The following is a 22,390-nucleotide window of genomic DNA, read 5'->3' as shown; positions in this document are numbered from 1 at the left end:
CCCAATGTAAACTTATCAGAGTTTCGAGGGAGTTATATTAATGGTTGAGATTTCTAAGGAAATTTAAAAGGAGCCCTAAATAAAAAAATAAAAAGGTTAACGGATTTGAAATGTCAGCCAATCAAAATTGGAAGAGTTTATGAGTCCATTCATTATGGATTTCTTTTTGGAGTTTGTATTTCCAATATTATAAGAAATTTTTTATGAAAAGTAATAAGTATATATTTGTATGAAAAGTAACAAGTATATATATACGTGTGTGTGCAAAATATGAGGCATTTCTAAAATGTAGGCCTTAGGTGATCACCTCACTCGCCTATGGCTTAAGTCGGTCCTGCATGACATATATATTCATCTTATGATCCAATGTTAAAAATTTTTGGAATGACTTATTAAAGACTTTCCGATGGTTGGTCATCCTTCTAAGAAAGACAAGCTCATTTGGAAGATTTTATTTTATTTTACCGGGTGACTACAATGGATAATACTCTTAGGACTGATAATCAAATATATAGCAACATTATAAAAAATTGTAAATATAGCACAATATATAAGTTATAGACTCTATCACTAATAGACCTGTAGACTTATATTAGCGATATGGTTTATCACCGAGAAACTTTGAAAGCTGAATTTAAATTTTGCTATACTTATAAATTCTTTTGCATTGTGCTATATCTACAAATACTCCGAGTCTAACTACAAAAGCGATTTTTTTTTACATCGTTATTTGTCTTGCTCTTATTTGGTGTATGTTGTCTTTTCTCTTATAGTTTTTTTTCTTTTTTTTTTGTCTATTTGTTATAAATGAAGATGCCATTGTAACTCCACTAGATTGAAACTCTCTTCCTTCCCCTCCTTCTTTAATCGCTACATTAATCAAATGATTTCTCATAAAAAAGTTGCGTAGATGGATCAAATCTCAAGAACTTTCACTAGCCGATTCTACAACATAATTTGTCTCGTAAATTGAATTTGAACCTATATGGTAATTTGTGGTTGTTGGAACAAACTTGATTTGGTATATATGCATGACTATATGCTGCACCTATGAGGTTTATTCTTCGGATGCATATATATGGGATGTATTACCCAAAATTTGGTAGAAATTTATTTAGTACATGAATTGGTTGAGGTCAGAAAATGTCTATTTAACCTTGACTTGAAATATTTTGTTAAGACGACTATTCTAAATGAAAGCCAATGAGACGATATTAATTAAAGTTTGATTTTCCTTTTTTGGATATTAAAAATAGATATTATCTTTAAAATAAATTAGAGAGGAAAAGAGTGGATAGAGATATTTTTCACCAATTTTTGGTGGGAGGGACGAGAGAGCAAAGACGAAGACTGTTTTGTGTAAGAAGGTTTAGATTGCAAAAATCACAGTTTGAACTTTGACCCACAATAAAAATGAAAATTCCTAAAAAACCTCTTTTCCCAAAATAAATTGACTCCTCCTGTCGTCGCTGGCCTTCCTTTCGCCCCTCTCCTTTCTCTCGTCGCCTTCTTCCTTCTCTTACTCAGTGTGTTTCCAGCCCTCCAAATCAGCCACTGCCTGATTCCCAATCTTTTTTCTCTGCGCCTCATCGCACATCTTCCCAGTTCCTCTGGGTGTCCTTCGACCCCCCCGGAGCTAGGGTTTCTGGACATTCCCAGAGGCCGACACACACCGATTTGGAGCATTGACGCACTCTTTTATCCTTTTATGGAAGCCACGGCCACAGCGCGTGGTGCTTCTCTCACCATGCATTCTCCCCAGCTCTCCCGCCAGGAATGGCGAGCCGTTGCTGACAATCACTCCGCTCGAGATGCCGCCGATGAGGTAGGGCTTTCCTCATTTTTAAGGGTTTCTCGCATTGCCTGCCTTCTTTTTTCGTTTCTCCACAAATCGGGATACATGTACAGCAACGTACCTGTTGCTGCTGACGTTTCTTTTTCTTTCTCTTGCCTTGGGCAGTTGGGCTTATATTTCACATGACGAATTATACTAGGAGAGGAACGCACATCTTTGTTTATTTTAATATCTTATCTGTCTACTGGTTCTGTTAATTATTCTTACTGATAATAGATATATTCTTTTTTGTTGCCTTCGCATATCATCATAGTTTTTCTTTCGTGCTTTGAGTTTATCTTATTGTCTGGTCTGGAACTAGGACAGTAGTGCGTCTGCTCTTGCTTCCTGCTTGGTAAATGAGGTGCAGCATATAGTCATGCATGGTTTTGAGTCTTGCGTTTTAAGGAAATAAACCTTAATCCAAATGTAAAAGTGAAGATACGAGAATCCTTTCAGTCGGTTAATATAAAAGCAGCGGCAACTCTAAAAATTATTGTGATTAAGGACCGTAAAGTGGGCCAAAGAGAGTACCCTGCTATGTTTGATTTCAATAGGTATCTTCATGTTGATAGAATTGTGTTCTTAGTAGAGGAGTGGTAGTGTGCAGATGGTCTCATTTTTCTCATTGCTTGCTTTCTTTCAGATTTTATCGAACATTGCATTCATCTATACCCCCCACCTCGATCATACTGAAGTTAGCTTATATCCTCCCTCAATTTCTAAACTTCCGTTCAATTATATGGAGCATCACGTGGGAGTTTAACCTTCATTAGTTTAATTGAAGCCTATTTGATGTGCAGGAAATGGAAAGATCAAAGTTGACACAATCGGATGAAAGGACTATATATGAGGTAAGAAGGTTCTGGTATTGGAATTATATTTATAGAACCTCATGAATCATTGTAGTGAAGATGATTTGCTCTATGTCAAGGTGCAGCAGGGAAGGGAACCCCTTGATGTTGACTTCTGTTCAATTTCAATAGATGGGAATCCAGATAATGATATTTTGCAGCGGCGGCTCAATGATGTAGCTAGACAAAGAGAGGATCTTCAACATATGGAGATTGAACTTAGAGCACAAGTTATTGCAAGATCAGAAATATTGCAAATGCAAAAGAGTTTTGATGCTCAAATGAAAGAACACAATAATGCTGCCATCAAGATGCAGGTTTTTACTCTGTAAATAGATGCTCGGACAAGTTGTCTGATGAAGCTCTTATTATAATCGATTTTTAGCTGCTTTTTATTTTTTTAATCTTCTATATCGTTTACGGTTCAGAAATTCATTTGCCAGTTGCATTGTTAATTGGTTTGATTGTCAGAAGTTATTGATTTGGCTAATGAGTTTCGAGACATTATATATCTACTTATCCCACTAAAGATTTGTGCATAATACTTTTAAGTGGAAATTAACAGACTTTGTGTTTAATTTCATACTACTATCGTATCCTAAAAAGGGGAAAATTAATAAATGAGCTTATTTTTGAATTGATTACTGATACCATGGTTAGATGGACTACTTTGATACTTAAATGAGACATTTTGTGGCTGTGCAGGAACAACTATGTGAAAGAGACCAGACTATTCACGAACTGGAAAGGAAAATAGAAGATAAAGATAGGGAATTGCAATCAATTAAATTAGACAATGAAGCGGTCTGTTGTTTTTTTCCTCATGCTTGATTTGTTAGCCTAAAAATGTTTAAAACGATGATCTTCTGCGGGAACAATGAAGTGGTCACCAACTTTCTTATTCTATAATTTCTTCACAGGCTTGGGCCAAGGATGATCTTCTGCGGGAACAAGATAAAGAAATAGCAACTTACAGGTTACTTTTTGTGTAGATGTCCTTTAATTCTTCCTTTTTTGCCATTGATTTTACCTTTTTTGCCATTGTATTTTAATTTTATTGATGTACAATTATTTACAATCTGCATTTTTGTTGTCTCTGCTATAAATGGTGTTTCTTATATTATGGACTTGTATTATAACATGCCATAATAAGTTATAAAGTTAAGAAAGTTAGAAGCATATCCTTTGTAGGAGAGAACGCGATCATTCTGAAGCTGAAAGAGCTCAGCAAATAAAACAAATGCATGAACTTCAAGAACACATCCATGAGAAAGAGCGGCAGCTTCTTGAGTTACAGGAGCAGGTTTGTTGCTTTTTCTGGTGTCTTTTATTTTATTTTTTGATCGAACTGTTCTTCCTGGGGTCAAGTTCAAAATAAACTTCATTCTTGATATCAGCTCTCTTCCTTTTCACTATTCTCTTTAAACTTCCTTGCAAGGTATTATTTGATGAAGAAACAGAGTTTTTTCTATTCATTTCTTTGATATGATTAAGAAAACACCTCAGAATGTAGGATTAAGTTGGGTGTTCTGGTTTATGAACTTGTATTTGTTCCTCAGAAGTATTGACACTGCAGAAATTTGAAAATATTATCTGAGATGTTGAACAAGCTGGAATATTTGTTTAATTCAATACAGCAAAGTTTCAAAAGAAACAAATAAAAGCAAGTAAATTATCATGTCTCTCTGTGGGCTTCAAATTCGAAGGCTTTGTGTAACTATTCTATAGGAGTGGTTTCGCATAGTTGCTGTCCTTTCTTATGGTGGGTTGTCCTCCTTTTCGTGGGCTGTTTTTGTTGCTATTGTATTCTTTCATTTTTCCTCAATGAAAGTGATTATTTATTATCAATAATAATAATTATAAATAAATAAATAAATAAATAAATAAATAAATAAAAAAAATAAAAGCAAGTACATGTGCTAGAGCGAAAACTTGTAATAAATGCAGGTACAATAAATATGGTCCTTAATGCAATGAAGTAGTTTCTGCCTCTCATCTCTGGGCAAGCTAGAAATTTGCTGCTAAAGGGGTGTACTTTATTTCGTGAATCTTGTAAATATTGGTCCATTACGAAGGATGAGTTCATTGGCACTTCTGGTCAACTTCTAAAGCCTCAGCTGTATATCTTCCTTGTTGGAGCTCGCTCTTGGTATGGACAATTTGAATCCTTTTATTGGGAGGATGTTGATTTTAAAATTTCTCCTTTCGACATGTGGATTTTTCAGCTAAGGAGGAGTGTCTAGTGATCACAATACATCCATTGCCTCAATTACTCCTCGGATGTTTTTCTTCCTTGTTTGAGTTCTCCCTTGGTGCATTTCCTCATCTTCTTCTTCAGTTCTTCTCTCTCTCTCCCCATTTTATTTTGTTTTAATTCATTCTTGGTGCATTTCCTCATCTTTATGAATTTTATCTATTGACCATTTGCAAACAGTTTTCCCCTGATATTGTCATTCGGATGATTGTGTATGGTTACATTACAAAACAACTGCATAACTTCATAAATATCTTATGGTTTGCTATCATTCAGCATAGGATTGCTCAAGAAACCATTTTGTACAAAGATGAACAACTGAGGGAAGCCCATGCTTGGATCGCTCGTGTCCAGGAAATGGATGCTTTGCAATCAACTACTAACCATTCCTTACAAGCTGAATTGCGTGAACGTACGGAGCAGTATAACCAGCTATGGCTTGGTTGCCAGCGCCAGGTTGGTTCTCTTTGGTTTTGTGATTAAGTATTATAGCTTACATACTTACGATTATGACTATATTCGTTTTTCATTTTCTTTTCTTGGATCATCAAAATCATTTTATTTTGTTGTCAAATCTATGAATTCTTCTGCTGTATTTTCAGATTTCCTATTTCCGAGCTTTGTTATTAATGACCTCTAGAATATCAAATTTCATATTCTACAATATTTTAATTCTAATTCAGGAACCATTGCAGCACACTGAGGCTGTTTGCTTAATTATTCCTAGATCATATTTGTATTTTATTTCCTTTAAAATTTATTGTAGTTAGTATTATTATTGTCATTCTTACTTTCTTTTTAAATATTAGTTTGCAGAGATGGAGAGACTTCACGTGCATGCGTTGCAACAACTCCAACTCGAGTTGGCTGATGCAAGGGAAAGAAGTGGGACTTACAATGACGAGTCAAATATATCTCAGACAAGTTCTAAAGATGTATCACAATATGGACAAACCAATGGTAACCAATTAGGTGGAGCAGCTTCAACTGGAAATAATGGGGCACTGTCAAATGGGAATCCAGAAAATGTTCAATCTTTTAATTTGACTGGCAATTCATCTATCCAGGTGGGCTTATGTGTGTCCTTCCCCTGTCCAACTATTAATCTTAAAAGTTTGTACATGGATCAATAATAAACGAAGGAGAAATAATTTTGAACAACTATCCCCTTCCCACAGTATTCACCTGTAAAAACATTGATGACTTCTCTAATAATATGGCTGGTCTTTCTTTGTTTTTAGACTGACCATGTATCCGGTGTTCCAATGGCTCCATCGTCTCTTCTCGGGATGCCACCCTACCTTCCACCTGGGCAGATGGCTGCTCTGCATCCTTTTTTGATGCATCAACCAGGGGTTCCTCATTCTGTACCATCCCAAGTTCCTCAATCTCACATGGGGCATTTTTCATCATTACCAACTATATCATCCATCCAACCATGGCAGACTGAACAGGTAAGTGACAATTGATATATGTGTGTGTGTGTGTGTCTGTGTTCTTTTTTCTTCTTTGCATATTGTAGGAAGCAAATTAAATATTATGCATCTTCTCAAGATTGTTTCAGAGGGTTCCAACGTTTCTGTTCAGAATGAAATTCAGTCATCTCAAAATGTTCAAAGCATGATGACATCAAATACTAATTACCCGTATGAAATGGCTGATAATGGGCAAGCTCATGAACCAGATTATCTGGATGTTCATACCAGCAAGAGAAGAGAACCTGATTCAGGGCTTTCCTTGTCTTCTGGAGAAACACAGGTCTTTTATATATGTTAAACTTCAAATGAATAATCAATTACTGGTTTCTTAGTCTTGTTTGCAATCTTGACAATACATATATTCTTTTAGCTTGAGTCGGTGGATAGAGGTTACCAAGTTGCCCCCCAACCTGATAGGAGCTTGCAACATGTTACCTCCCAATTTCATGATGCTCTAAGGATTGGTTCCACTTCCATTCAGAACAACAATGAAAAGGTGAACCCTTCGGTTCCTTCTTCCCTTTATTACTTGGTGATTGCTTATATGGTTCAAAATTTATTTAACTTAAGTTATACTTCGTTTGGTCCAGGATCAAAATGATTTGGGTGCAGGTGATCAAGTTCTTGAGGAGCAAGGGTTAAGTGGGGGGAAATTAAGTCCTGCTGTCAGTACATTAACCTCTGATTCTTCTTCTGTTCACAATGTGAATGTCAGTGAAATGGCTATCAACAATGCTTCTGGATCTGTTGCGGTTGTACCTGAAGTTCTTGTTTCTTCTGGGCTGAAAATTCCGATGATAGTGGGGAAGACCTCAGAAACTGGCCTTCTTGATGAAAGAGCATTATTGGCTTGCATTGTTCGCACTATTCCAGCTGGTGGTAGAATTCAGATAAGTTCGACAGTGAGTTTTGTGTTTGACACTTTCATCAAAGTGGGTGTTATTTCTAGAAAATAATATTTTGTTGGCCTTTCTTAACTGAAGCTATTTGCTCTTTCAAAAGCAGCTGCCAAATAGGCTGTGCAAGATGCTTGCACCTTTACACTGGCGTGATTATGAGAAGAAGTATGGTAAGCTTGAAGACTTTGTAGCTGGTCATCCAGAAGTGAGATTCTCCAGAACTTTGATGCCATATTATTAAATGATTTTGTTTTTCTAGCAGTTTATTCGGCTGTAAAACCAATTTTTTTAAAACAAAACTTAATTAATTAATTGTAATTTGTGATCAGTTATTTGTGATTGAGGGCGATTATATTCAACTTCGTGAAGGAGCACAGAAGACAATAGCAGCTACTGCAGCTTTTGCTAAGGTTGCCGCTGCAGCTGCAGCTTCATCTCATTATTCATCACACTTGCCTTCTGTTGCTATGACCCCAATGGCTCATACTAATCGGTCAAAGAGGATTCCATCTGCTGATTCAAGAAACATGAAAGCCGAGAAGACTTCTGTTTTTACTTCAAATATGGCCAAGGATTCTCCCCAGGGCACACAAATGAAGAATCAACCTAAAAATGGTTTTCATTCGACTGCTGGTGGAGGTCTATTGAACGTGAAACTTTTTACAAGATCAAAGGATAGTAATGTCTTAGAAGCCAAGCCTGGTGAATCATCTGTGTTTTTAGGTTTTGAAAATGGGGCTGCTCTTGATAGAACATCAAGTGGGAGCAGTCAAAGCCTACCTTCAACTGATGGGAGGTCTAGTGCCAATTTTTCTGGGAAACATCAGGGCAGGTATCATTCTAAACCATCTAGAGCTTGTGGACTCTACGGTCAATATTCTTTTGCTCAATATCTCTTGATCATGAATGATTGAGCATAAGTTTAATGAGCTTAATTTGTATGTGCTGTGACAGGATGGCTGCTGCTTCGTTGCCTTCAAGAAGATAGTAAGTATTCTTGTTTGATTGGAATTTTAGTGGGGGTTTCCCTAAACTTTCTTTTGTATGCAAATCTGCATTTGTGCCTGTTTTTGTTCATGTTGAGATGAAAATTGACAAGGGGCAAAAGATTTTTGGAATTATCACTATCATCATCATCATCTTTCTGGTAGTGATTTTCTTGAGTTGGTTGAGATGCTCAACTGTTTTAATCAAGATGTGGTTAGTGTTTATAAGAATGCACATTGTTACGTGTTTTGATAGACTGTTCTGAATGTTCATGCACTAACCCTTCCTCTCCTGGGCAATAGTAACTATTCTTACCATAGCGGTATTTTTTGAATTTTCTCTTTAGCTCCCTTTTAAACCTTTTTGGTCCAACAAGAAGTTTGTTCTTTGGGGGGAAAAGAATAGTATCTATTCTTGACTTTGGGGTATTATTTGAATTTTCTTAGTTGATATTCATGGAGGATTCCCTTTTCTGTGGATTTTCCAGAGATTATATGAAAAGTGCTAATCTTATGGCTCAATGGGGGCCCTGCCCTGGAGGAAGGGATCAGATAATACTGAGACGTTGAACCAGAAAATCGTCCAGATTTGAATGATCAGTTGGTTATCTGTAATTTCTCCAATCGTACTTGTCAGCTGATTTTTTTTCTCTCCTTTTAGTTTATTTGTATTTTCTTCGTTTTTTTTGGGGTTATTTTTAGGGGTGTGTTCCAATGACACTGACTCATCAGATGTCTCATTCTGATTTTTTATTCAAACGAATGATGATCATAACTGTGAATCTGATAGTTCATACTCGATCTCTGTGGTCTATAAACCGGCATTCATCAGATTCCTAAGGGTTTCTGGCTTGCATTTCCCTACTTTTTTGTTAATTGGATTTGCTCATAATTAGTGTCTAATGTCTTCAGTGTCGCTCACTTTTCCTTGAGGATTGCTTAGATGACATGCTTTTCTTCCACATGGCTTTTTTTTTTCCTCTCTCTCTCTCCCCCATCAAATGCAGGGTGGAGATTGAACGTTTAACCAAAATGAATGAATGAAGTGATTTTATCTAATCTACTAAACTTATCGGGAAGACGGACCCTGATATTGTTACCCTTTAAAACTTAAAAGCTTGTGACAATCATTACATTGATCTTAGCTCTTTCAAGTCGGAATACAATTCAATATTGTTGCATAAATTTGTAGCATGATAAATAGGTTAATAATGATCAATATTGGTCGCCGAACCTTTTTTTTTTAATTTAATCAAACTAACAATTTGGTTCCAATACTCCCTATACTTTGAAAGTAGCAATAATCAAGTCTTTTGTTAAAACTTTTGTGAACCTGCCGTTACCAAAGTTCTTTTTTTCCCCTTGTGTATTTATTTTTGGCTAGCTCCAACCATCGATTATGGCCAAGATTTGAAGAGTAAACAAATTCCCTTATCTGAATTTCTTGAAAATGCCATGGTGATTGAGCAGATCGACTACTCTTCTGTCTATCCTAATATCTCAATTTGTCTGAGAAGAAGCTCTTCATCTCGAGAAACTCAACGATGAGGAAATCATCAATGGAGTTTCCACGAGGATCAGGAACTTCCTATGGGAGAATTTTTCTCACCTAGTTAATTTTTTTTTATCAAAATTCTAAATAGTTCCTAATTAATTTGACTATTGTTGACTAACGGAAAAATGACGTGACAAGTTGAAGTGTCACATCTTAAATGAGTTATTTTTTTTATAAATTTTCTATATTTAGATGACACATTTTTTTAGAACTTTTTCTATTATTTCTCTCCCTCAAATCTTCTCGGACATTTTTCTTCTCGTCTCCAATGGAATCATCCTCGTCCCTTCCCCCTTCCCCTTCTCCATCCTTCCATTTTCTTCTCTCTTTTTTCTCCATTGTGGCCGGTGATTCTCATACGTACACATACAATTCAACTTTACCAAAATCTAAATTATGGCATGTCTTCTCCAAGTATGAAAAATAATGTAGTGTCTATATCAGTTGCAGCTTCTTCAAATTGCATTAACAAATATACAAAATTAGTTTGAAATCAACCAAGAATCAAAAAACATAATGTTCGTCTTTAATAGGTCAAAGATTCTAATACCATTATTAATTATTGCACACTTCAATGGAAGTTTGAATATTATATCTCAATCCCGAAAATATTGCAACTCGTCAATTGGATGGAAGTTAAAATTAGAAAGTCAAATTGCAAAGTTTTACTGAGTGGAAGATTAAACAAACAAAATAGAAGAAATGGTCGGAAACATAGTAGACCCTCACAACACAAATCAACATATAAGAGAAGAAGATTATTCTCTTATTCACACAGTTTAGGAGAAACAAGAATTTGAATATTTGGTAAAAGATTTTACTTTACTTTTCTTGTTTTTCTTGCATACAAATGAGAAATCTTATACAAATTTATACAGGTTAGGTTCAAGAATAATGTGTTTTTAAAAAGAAGTGACAAATATAGGGTAGTTATAAAAAAATGATTTTAACAATGTTGGAAAAAAACAAATTTACAATCTAAGGTAGTAAGTTAAAATAATAAAAATTAAACCCCCCCCCCCCAAAAAAAAAAAAAGAGGAAAAGGAGATACCTAATAGAAACTAAAGGTTTAACTTAAATGTTAAAATGAGTTTAGTTTAATGGTAATTGACATTTGTTGTACTGAAAAATCTCATAGATTTTTTAAAAATGAAATTTCCTTTATTTAACTTAAGATAGTTAATAGAGATAAAATGTGATTTTTAATGATTTAAATATCAAAATATCTAAGATAACCTTATGGCCATCACGTAAAAGAGAGTAAAAAGGGAAAATCAAAAGTTTCTCCCCCATAACCCCTTTTAGATAGTACTAGTTAAAAGACACGTGCAATGCACGTGAAAATTCATAGTTTCATCCGATTTCTTGTAATGTAAGTTAATTTAGAATAAATTTGAAATGTGTTGCATGTAGTTTCATAATTTTATAAAGTAAAATTTAAAATTTGAATGATTATATGCTATGTTGGGTTCAATGGTAAATATTTGATATAAAAGAATAATGAAAAAGAAAGTTGATTAAAAGAGACCACATGGATGATTAAAATTACAATACATAGAGTACAATTGAATTTGACAAATGAGTGAGATCTATATTGAGTTCAAATGGTAATTATTTGAAATAAAAGAATAACGAAAGAGATAAAAATGATGAAAAGATACCATATGGATGATTAAAATTACAATACATAGAGTGCAATTAAATTTGACAAGTGACATAATATGATAGTTTATTACCTCAAAGGAAATTTTTTGGTATTCTTCGATGACGAAAAAATGAATAAGTGTTTTAATAAATTAGATTTGATTATATGAGAATATTGATCTTTATAAACAATATTTTAGGCACATCTCTCACTATCCTATTGCGACGTTCTACACCTACTATTTGGATTGTGTTCATATGTGAATGAATAAGCCGATTTGATGTGTAAACATGTCTATTCTAACAGTTGTGTCCTACTAGCAAACATTCCAACTATTCAATTTTTTCTCTCAACGAACTCCTCAAACTTGAAGAGACACATCCTATTAGCAATGATTGAAAGGGTAAAACATAAATTTATTAAAATTATAGGGTAAAAGAGGAAAATAAAAATTATCCGATCCTTAGTAACCCCATAAAATTTAAAAGTATTGAAAAAACGTATTAAAAAATGTTAAAAATACTCACATACATAAATAAAATTAAATACACATATAATTCAAGTGAAATGAAAAAGTTGTAAGTTAAAATCGTGATAAATAAGTGGATGATAAGATTATTTCATAGGTAAGTCTTTAGGGGTTGTTGGGGTAAGGGGTAGAATAATGAAGAGTAAGGAGTTATAAAGTCTAGGGAGTTGTGAATTCTTGAGAGCCCATAGTGTAAGGAGTTGATAAGATATAAAATTGATGTTTTTAGTAGTGAGACTCATAAACTCCCGGGATCAAACAAGGAGTGGAGTTCACAAATCTCTACTTCCTTACTCCTACTTCTCAACTCCTTGAGCCAAATGCACCTTAAGTATTCCTATAAGAGATTGATTCTAAGAGAAAGAAAAAAAAAGGAAAGAAATATTTAATAAATAAGATATTGGTGCGTTTTGTGATGAAATGATTCAGTGTTTTGGTCTTCTTAATTGTGTAAACACATTGTTTTATCTAATCAAACCCAAGTATAAGTTTAACTAGAGTCCTAGTGAATCCAGGGTCGAATTCAGGGATTGTTCTCTAAAGATGTGGTGAAATACTTGTTTTAGATCTTAAAGCAACTTTGTGCCAATAATGTGAATGTTTGGTTCTATTATACCATCATTACCAAAATGCGTGAAAAGGGGTGCGATAAGTACCGTAGTTCAAGTGAAGCAAGATGTAGAGAGAAATATAAGATTCCAATAAATGAAATAGAGTTGAGAAAAATATCTACTAATACTTCTGAAGCAATGCATATACCAACATGCAAGCAATTTACCCATAATCACAAGCTACACTTCTTAGTGCATTCAACCATAATATCCTATTTCTAGGATGCATGCAATGAGTATTTAATACAAAAGACGTATATTTATGTTTAAAGGTATTTCTTTCTTTGTTTAATGAGATATGAAATCCCTTGCTTTTTCAAACAATGATTAGTTCTATTTAGAGCAATTTGTTGACTTGATCAAAATAGTTGAAGCATGCATTGAACAAGTTGAACGCCAATATATGATTTACTTAGTACATGTTATGTAAAGCCCATATCCTATTTTTCCTACTTAAGTATGATAATTAGTATGTTAATGAAATTCATGTATAAGTAAATGTAATGTTGCAGGAAAAAGCTTGAGGATGATGAAGAAGAAGGAAAAGTTCTAAGTAAGGAGAAACAAGGTTCTCGGGTAGCATTGACATTGGGACACTAGGTGAGAAAATTTGGTTAAATGTGGAAGCTAAATGTGATCACAACATAGTCACCCACTTTAGTGGGCCAACTTTCGAGATTAAGGAAACTAATCCCACTCAATGGTTGAGCTGACAATCTAAGATTTAAAAAGGGGCATGCAGTATTTAGTATAAAAAGGGGGGCCTCAGTTCAGGAACTCAGTTTGATCAATTTACTCGTGCTATTGAGGTGATTTCATAGTCATTAGTTTGATTGTTGAGTGCAGCTGAAGCACTAGGGCTGCCAGAAGAAATTTCCTATGGATTCAAGATGAAATCTAAAGAAAACTGCTAGAAGGTCAAGCTTTCGAATGAATTCGAGCCAGTGAAGAAGATTGAAGGATTCTAGCCAAACCAAGAGGAATCCAAAGCTCAAATTTTAAGGAAATCAAGTTAAGATGTTTTTGAACAAGTTTATAGAAGGAAGTTTTCCAAGAAAAAGTTTGAAAAATAAGTTATTTGAGCTCAAAAATGAATATAAAATTTTGGTTTGAATAAGCAGATTGCTACTTAGGTTGAGCAAGCAAGTAGCTTGGAAGGCCAGATGGTGACACTGGTGAACGCAGGGCTAAGTTGCGTGTAAGGGATGCTTTGGGCTGGGTGCAAGGATGCGCTGAGATGCATTGGACCGTGCAGTGCATGTTGAAGCTGTAAATACAAGGGGGCACTGTGTGGGCGATAGGTTGTGCAACAGTGAATGCGAGGTTGTGCGAGCAGGCGGTGAGGCGCTGGGCACAACGTTGTGCTTTGGGTGTGTTGGCACACGACTGGATGAGCGTATGAAGCATGCGATGGGCGCATGAATGGTCTTGTGGCCGCATAACCTAGAAACTTAACTCAAGAAAATTCTAAGTGTTGAACACATAAGAATATACGTTGAAGCTTGAAAAGGATGCTTAAGGTTAAGTATTAAGTTCAATCAAGTGAGTTAGTTTCACAAGGAGACTTAGGGCATTGACTAAACATGTTATTCATTTTCCATGGGGTTAATGCCAATAGAAAATCCTTATCAACCCTAGAAGGAATGCCCAAGGCCGTGAGTGACAAAACTAATGTTCCTCAAATGTTTTAGTAACACATACTTTATTTAAATGTTAGACACATGCTTGCTTATGATTAAAGAATGTTTAAAATAATTTCCAAAGAAACTAGTTTTCATGAAGCCTATTAATGCATCCTTGTATAAAGAACTTTATGAAAACACGGTTTAAGTATTTCTATACTTAATTTCTAGGAAGCGTGCGTTGGAATATTTATGCTTAATATTAATGATGTTTAAGCATATGATTTATGTTGTTTGTGCACCCAAAGTGTGTTTTACTTCAAGTATGCATATTATGATGATTTTTAGAACCCGAAACTGAAGGAAAATGAGAAGGTATCTGGGCAATAGTACCTAATGTATGACGATATTTAGTTATTACCACGTGCACATAGGTAGAGTTGACGTTGGTTGTGTTGAGAATACTTCATACCAACTAAGGTTTGTCATTGAGGGATTGAGTAAAAGGGATCTCTCAACTAAGGATCATGCTAAGCTATGTTTTAAGCTATGCTATGTTTGAAAGTTTTAAGTATGAGTTTGCTTGGAAAAATTTCAGTTTAAAGCATGATGTCTATGATTTATTAGTCACTCACTAGACTAGTGGCTCACTCGTTTTAAATATTTTCTTCCTCAGGTAGTGGTCAATTCCCCAAAGGTTAATTATACTGCTGCTCTGCCACTCAAGGATTTCAGTCTTCAGAGAAGTTTTAGGTGTCTACTTGTAAATGGTTGTATATACATGTTTTATATGTTAGGGATAAAGGCTAGTTGTCAGGACCTATTGAACTCTATATCTGTTTGATGTAAATATGTCGAATGTTTAACTCTGATTGTGCTACCCAAGATTAAGTATTTTAAATTTTTATTTTTATATTCCAGGGTCTTCTGAGTAGGTTAAGAAGGTAGGTTAAACAGTAAGTACCACAAAATGGTTGGTAACTGCTGTCGTCATATTCTCTTCTAGATTAAGAGGGTAATCTGGGAGGGGGTGTGACATGTTGGTTTCGTTTTCCTCAGCCCATTATGAAATTAGTTGCTCATACTTGGCAAAGAGAAGATGGATAGACAAGAAAATATGATGACATTCATATTGGTAATGAAAGTTTCTCAACGTTACACAATAATACAAATGCTAATGAAAATATAAAACGAAAGATAAGGATAGAGAGTCAAGCCTTCAGATGCAATTTCTTGTGCCTTCTGGCTCCTTTAAATGACTGCTTCATGTTAATTGTGATGGGGTCGATGTCCTTCTTTCTCTACTACCAGTAGAAATCTTGAGCTTTCACTCAAGATTTCTCAAATGGAAAGCTTGGGAGGAAGTTATCTAAGGGAAGGAATGAGAATTTTTAGAGCTTTTGCCAATTTCTTCGATGTCCTTTGGACAAGAATCTTGTGGTTATTTATAGGCGTTGATGAGAAGTTTTTTCATTTCTCACTAATGATTGTGCTGACACCAAGCATTAATTTCCATACCTTGTCACACCGCCTTCCTCGCATCAACCGTTCATTGGCTCTATTGCGAACCTTTCATGTCAGCTACCAACTTTGATTTGACCTCCACCGCCCATGCATCAGTTGTATTTAATATCTTGTCTCCTCTTATCGCATTGAACTTATGCAGTTCAATTCCAGGTTTTTGCATGCGCTTCGACGACAATAGTTGCTTCATCGCTTTAAGTAGAATTTTGCATTCAAAAAGCTCAAATTTTATAATTTACAAGAATTATGAATTTTTGCATGCTAGCGATTGCGTAATGTAATTAATTGCATGATTTCCTTGTTAAGCTAACACATTTTCGATGATTTTTCCTAATTCTTTTAGATAAAAGAAGTAAAATAACTTTTATTTCTACAAGTTATTAGATATTCATTACAGGAGAATCTCATTATAAACTACATTTTAGGGATATCTCTTTATCATTGGAGCGTAATTCAACATTCAATAAATATATAAAAGATAGAAGAGCATGCCTTCGTGTATTATACTCCTGAACCAAATCAATGGTTTTATTGTGGGGAAGGAATGATGTCCATATGAGCATGTTTAAACATGTACATTGCATTCATTGATTCTAGTCTCTACAAATTTCACTATCATTTCATGTAAACTTGTCGAAGGACTTACATGCATATTATCTTTGTTTTTGTTTGAGACTTTGTCATGCATACAAAAATAGCAATACTAAAGAACAAAGCATTCCATCTTAATTAATTTAAATGGAAAATAGAAATAAGAGAATAAACATCATACTCCACAATTAAAACATCGATAAACAAATGAAATTGTAAGATAATTCTTTACCTGATGAGTGATTCTATTAAAAAAAGCGGTTTTTTTTTTTAAAAAAGGAATATTTAATCAAATGAGCTTTAAATATAGAAGGATCTCTTTATAAAGAACATTTTATGCACATCTCTATTAATATAGATCATGCTATTTCACATCTACGATTTAAATCGCACCTATATATGAATGGATGCATCAATTCAATGTATAACCACCTCTATTTGACTATTGTGTCTCCCAGTATAATTGCAACTATTTGATGAAGGGTAAAATAGGAATTAATTAAAATTGTAAGGGCAAAGGAGGAAACTAAATATTCTCCTCTTTAGCCCCATTTATGGATAAAGGGTGTAATCGGAACAAAAATTATAGGTTGAAGTTCATCTAGACCATGATTTACCGTTTTTAAAAAAAATTGGTATGCTACTATTGAACGAGAATTCAACCCATTTTTTTTTTGGCTTAGTTGGACTTTAACCCATATAATAATATCAAATTAGGTCAATTTAATCTTATATGATTCAACGGTCATGATGAAACCACGTTGCATCATCGGAATTTGTCTTCGAATTTAATTTGGGATACATGGCGACTTCTAATTAGTCCAAAATTCAATTATTTGGAATTTTGTCATTAATTTAGTAAATGACATGACAATTTATGATTGATCCAAAATTTCTCGTTCAACAGCTACTTTTCAAAATTAGACCTTTAAACAAACTTATATATAGAGATGTCCATGGGGTGGGGCAGGGCCGGGGATGCCATTCCCCATCCCCATCCTCGCTCCCCATTTCATTCCTCATACCCATAAAATTCCCCACGGGGATCCGGGCGGGGATTCCCCGCGGAGAATTTTTTTTTGTTACGTTTTTTTTTTTTTGTTAAAAGCCAATTAATTTAAATCATTTATGTGAGCAAGTTTTGATTAAATAATTAACTTTATCACTAAATTATTTATTATGGTTAGTTTTATATGACAATTTGAATTTAAGGATAAATTACTCAAATTTTAGCCTAAAAAAGCTAATTATTTTTTAGTAGAAAGAAATAAATATAAATCAAATTATTCACATATATAATCTAAATTTAAACATTTAATTTAAACATATGCATTATCTTTTTCAATAAATAATCAAATTTGAAATTTAAATGTAATATTTATATAATAATAACAACAACATAACATTAGATAACTATACTAAATAAATATGTAAAACCTAATCGAGGCGGGGACAGGGAATGGGACGGGGTCGGGGAATACATTCCCCGTCTCCATCCCCGTTTAGCTCACAGAAATTTTTTTCCCAACTCCCTCCCCTATTCCCCGCCTAATCAGGGAATCCCCGCCCCGAGGTCCTGTCCCCGTGAGGAAATTGGACATCTCTAGTTAGGTTCATCTATTTATAAATAGGCTTTCCGAAGCAAAATTGGTTAGTGGCCCATTATTAATCTCTCTTTTTGAGCGAAGATATTAACATTTCATAGGATGACCATAAATAATTCGACTTCAATTTTAAATGAATTATGAACTCCTATATTGAATATATTGAAATATATGCTTTCTCTCAACGAATCATTGGTAAATATCATTTTTCTTATGATACATTTGGTAAAACATAATTGAGGTCGAATTATATACGGTCTAAATTCAATAGAAATTAAATATATGTAAAACTTAACACTTTTTTTTTTTTTTTTTTAAAATAACTTAGCATGAATAGTATTTTTGCCTCACGCTTTCTTTTTCATTTTTTTTTTTGCCTCATGCTTTCAATTTTAAAATAAGGGATATTTGTGTGGTTGTTAATCCTTCCAACCTTCACTAATAAATTATTTTGGAGTGCGGAAAGTTTTGAGATGAGGATCTTTGTAGTTTGTGGTTGGGATCCTAGTTTAAAAACACGTGCAATGCACACAAAAATTATTAATTGAAAGTAAAAATAAAATAGTGGTGCAAAAATCTATTTTTTTAATTATATAATTTAATTTAGAAGAAATTTAAAAATGTGTTGCTTGTAGTTTCAAAATCTTAACGTGTAATTATATAAGGTAATATTTAAAATTTGAATGATTATATTTTATGTTAAGTTCAAATGGTAAGTATTTGACATGAAATTAAAAAAATGATGAAAGAAATAAAAATGATTAAACATGGATGATTAAAATCAATACATAGAATGCAATTGAATTTAATAAAGAAGTGACATAATATGATAGTTCATTATCTCAAACAAAAATTCTTTGGTATTCTTCGAGGAGGAAAAAAGAATTAAGTGTTTTAATAAATTGGATTTTGATTATATGAGAATATCGATCTTTATACACAATATTTTAGGCATATCTCGCACTGTCCTATTGTGATGTTTTAAATCCACTGTTTGGATTGTGTTCATACATGAATGGATGAGCCGATTCGATATGTAATCATGTCTATCCTAAGGGTCATGTCCTGCTAGCAAATATTACAACTATTTAATGCATTCTCTCAACGAACACCTCAACTCAAAGAGTCATGTCCTATTAGCAACGATTAAGTAAAAATTTATTGAAATTATAAGGGTAAAAGAGAAAAACAAAGATTCTTTGATCTTCAGTAACTCCATAAAATTTAAAGTATTAAAAAAAATGTATAAAAAAAGTGTTAAAAACACACACATAAATGACTAAAATTAAAATACACATATAATGCAAGTGAAATGAAAAGTTGTAAATTAAAATGATGATAAATAAATTTCATGATAAAATGATTTATTATTTGGGCTGTTTTTAAATAAGAAAATGAACCAAAATATTTACAATTAATAGTAACAGATAGACCCAGATAGTAGGCTATCGTTGTCTATCGCAGTCTATCATAGATAGACCGTGATATTTTGCTATTAGTTGTAAATACTTTTAGCAGTTTTGTCATTTAAAATAATTTCTCTTCTTTAATAAACAGGACATTCATTATAGGAGAATCTCGTTATAAACAACATTTTAGAGACCGACATTTCTTTACCATTGAAGCGTAATTCATCATTCAATAAATATGTAAAAAGAAGAAAAGTATACCATCGTGTATTATATTCCTTAACCAAATCAATAGTTATTGTGCGAAAAGTGATGACCATGGGCATGTTTAAACACATACACTACAATCATTGAACCCAATATCTACGAATTACACTATCATTTCATGTTAACTTATCGAAGGATCAATGGTGCATGCTATCTTAATTAATTTTCCTTTGAGACTTATCATGCATAAAAAAATAGCAAGATTGAAGAACAAAATATTCCATCTTAATTAGTTTAAATGGTAAAAATAAATAAATATAAGAGAATAAACAATTTATACTCTAGAATCTAGGATTCCTTTATTTATTGCACTCCAAAATAGCAAATTAATACTTTGATAAATAAATGACATTATAAGATAATTCTTTACATGATGAGGGATTCTATGGGAAAAATGCTTTTTAGAAAAAAAAAATAAAAAAGTAAAAGAATATTTAATCAAATGAACTTTAATTATAGGAGAATCTCTTAATAAAGAACATTTTAACCACATGCCTACTAGCTAGCCGATTGTGAAGTTTCACATCTCAATTTGAATCGCACCCATATATAAATGGATGCGTCGATTTAATGTATAGTCACCTCTATTTGAACAGTCGTGTCTCCCAATATAATTTGTAACTATTCGATGAAGGGCAAAATAAGAATTTATTAGAATTGTAAGGGTAAAAGAGGGTACTAAAGATTCTCCTCCATAGCCTCATTTTTATTCTCCTTTACCGCTAGTTTAGAAATTTATCAAAATTGAGAACTAACTCCTTATACTCCTTCATTTCAAACTGTTATTGACAAGACACCTATTGGCTTATCTTACGAATCATCATAATATAAGGAGTCTATTCATAGAGAAAGGAGATCTTCAGATATCTTCCACTCTAAACCTAAAAATTTCTAAAAAGAAATATGAAGAAACTCAAATGCCCTCTTTCTTTGTGATGTGGTGGTGATCTCAAATGAATAATCGGCGTTGCTTGAAGTGTAAGTGCCATCTTTCTTTCTTTGTGGTGTGGTGGTGATCTCAAAGGAGTAAACGGTGTTGCCTTAAGTGTAAGTGCCGTCTTTCTTTCTTTTTGATGTGGTGGTGATCTCAAAGGAGTAATCGTTTGTTTTTCACGAGATGCATAAATCCATTGGATTGGTAAGTTCAATTGCCTAACATTCTCATGATTAAATGCAGTTTTTTTTTTAATGTTTAATTGGTATTTATTTTTTATTTTTATTTTTATTTTTGGGTTTTTGGAGGGATTTAATTAAGGGATTTGAAAAGGAGATCCTCTTCCAATATCTCCCATCCTAAAGCTAAAAATTTCTAAAAAGAAATATGAAGAAACTCAAGTATCCTCTTTCTTTCTATGTGGTGTGGTGTGATCTGGTAGTGATCTCGAGGGAGTAATCGTCATTGTCTTAATGTGATTGAATCTGTAAACTGAATAGTCTAACATTTTCATGATTAAACGAGTAGCTTCTTCTTTTATGTTGAATTAGTTTTTTTTTTTTTTCCCTCACTTTGGAGAGATTTGACTTAGGATTTTAAAAAAAATAATTTTGTTCACTTACTAGAGATTTAGATTGTAGGGCAATCCACCACTTTGCAAAAACACAGCAGTCACCCAATATTTTTCTTTAGATATTTTGATCCGTATACAATTTTATGATCTCTTCTAATCAAAGTCTCAACAAATTTTATTCCATACTATATAGTTAGAGTGCAAACAAAGTTTCATATTGGTTAGGAAAGAAAGTGTTCATGGGTAATAGTATATAAGTGAAAACAATTATCTCTATTGATACGAGACTTTTTAGATGAAATCAAAAGCAAAACCACAAAAAATATGTCCAAAGTGGACAATATCATACTATTGTAGAGATGTGTGAAGGTCCATTGTCCTTATCATATATGTTCATCTTTTTCAATATTTTTTTAAGTGGTTTCCAAAAGGATTTTTTAAATAAATTTTTGGACTTTGGAAAGATTTGATTTATGTTTTTTTTTTCCTTTTTTTTTTTCTTATGTAAATCCACATCCTACTTGCCACTTTGCCTATAAATAGTGGCATTTGGTGGATCTTAAAATCACACATACATTGGTGAGAATTCCACTTCAAAATTCCACTAATTTTCATATTATCTAAATATCTAATTTTAATTATTTTATGTTATATTATATTTTATATATTTAATATTATTATATTATATTTTCTTTATATCAGTGTTCCGTTGTGCTCCCCAAATTCACAACACGTTATCAGCACAAGCTCATGTTGTTTTAGGTCTTGAAGGTATGCCAATTTTTTTTCTCTTCGTTATAATTAATAAATTTAATGTTATTTTGCATATTCAATATCTAGTAAATTTCTAACATAAGTACAATATTTTATGATAGTCATGCCATGACAAATCTCACAAAATTAGAATTTGTCGCCCTGGATATTAATGGCAATAATTTTTTGTCATGGATACTTGATGCCGAAATCCATCTGGATGCTATAAATCTTGGGGAGACTATTAAAGAAGAAAATACGATATCCAGTTAGGACAAAACAAAACCTATGATTTTCCTTGTCATCATCTCCACGAGGGATTGAAAATGGAGTATCTTACAATAAAGATACTCGTATCTTGTGGAAAAATTTAAATGAGAGGTATGATCATAAAAAAATAGTTATTCTTCCTAAAGCTTGTTATGAGTGGATGCACTTGAGGCTACAAGATTTCAAATCAATAAGT

General features: G+C 33.3%; 1 protein-coding gene across 8 annotated transcripts; it reads left to right on the top strand.

The window, feature by feature from the left end:
• The first annotated feature begins 1,302 nt into the window (after positions 1-1,302).
• LOC120067016 (RNA polymerase II degradation factor) lies at positions 1,303-9,169 on the top strand. Of its 8 annotated transcripts, none has more exons than XM_039018380.2 (16): positions 1,303-1,825; positions 2,638-2,688; positions 2,775-3,005; positions 3,394-3,492; positions 3,609-3,664; positions 3,880-3,991; positions 5,219-5,398; positions 5,752-6,009; positions 6,184-6,396; positions 6,497-6,700; positions 6,791-6,916; positions 7,011-7,322; positions 7,426-7,524; positions 7,649-8,151; positions 8,274-8,306; positions 8,794-9,169. In XM_039018380.2, coding segments are annotated over exons 1-16 (2,595 nt in total). In that variant the 5' UTR covers positions 1,303-1,708; the 3' UTR covers positions 8,795-9,169. The 8 variants fall into 8 exon arrangements, with proteins under 8 accessions (XP_038874308.1, XP_038874311.1, XP_038874307.1 ...); XM_039018383.2 differs by having other exon boundaries at positions 2,769-3,005; positions 6,530-6,700; XM_039018379.2 differs by having other exon boundaries at positions 2,769-3,005.
• Positions 9,170-22,390: the final 13,221 nt, after the last annotated feature.

The sequence above is a fragment of the Benincasa hispida genome, chromosome 12, assembly GCF_027475165.1.
Source record: "Benincasa hispida cultivar pf3 chromosome 12, pf3_genome.v1.1, whole genome shotgun sequence".
NCBI classification, from domain to species: domain Eukaryota; kingdom Viridiplantae; phylum Streptophyta; class Magnoliopsida; order Cucurbitales; family Cucurbitaceae; genus Benincasa; species Benincasa hispida.
The sequence above is the reverse complement of the archived record's forward strand: the minus strand, read 5'-3'. Positions and strand labels throughout refer to the sequence as shown.

Excerpts from the sequence above, each read along its gene's own strand:
- LOC120067016 (XM_090308001.1), top strand. The coding sequence starts at position 1,709 with ATGGAAGCCACGGCCACAGCGCGTGGTGCTTCTCTCACCATGCATTCT. Across the intron at positions 3,992-5,218 it reads TTCTTGAGTTACAGGAGCAG|CATAGGATTGCTCAAGAAAC; the intron begins GTTTGTTGCTTT and ends GCTATCATTCAG. Across the intron at positions 8,152-8,273 it reads TCTGGGAAACATCAGGGCAG|GATGGCTGCTGCTTCGTTGC; the intron begins GTATCATTCTAA and ends GTGCTGTGACAG.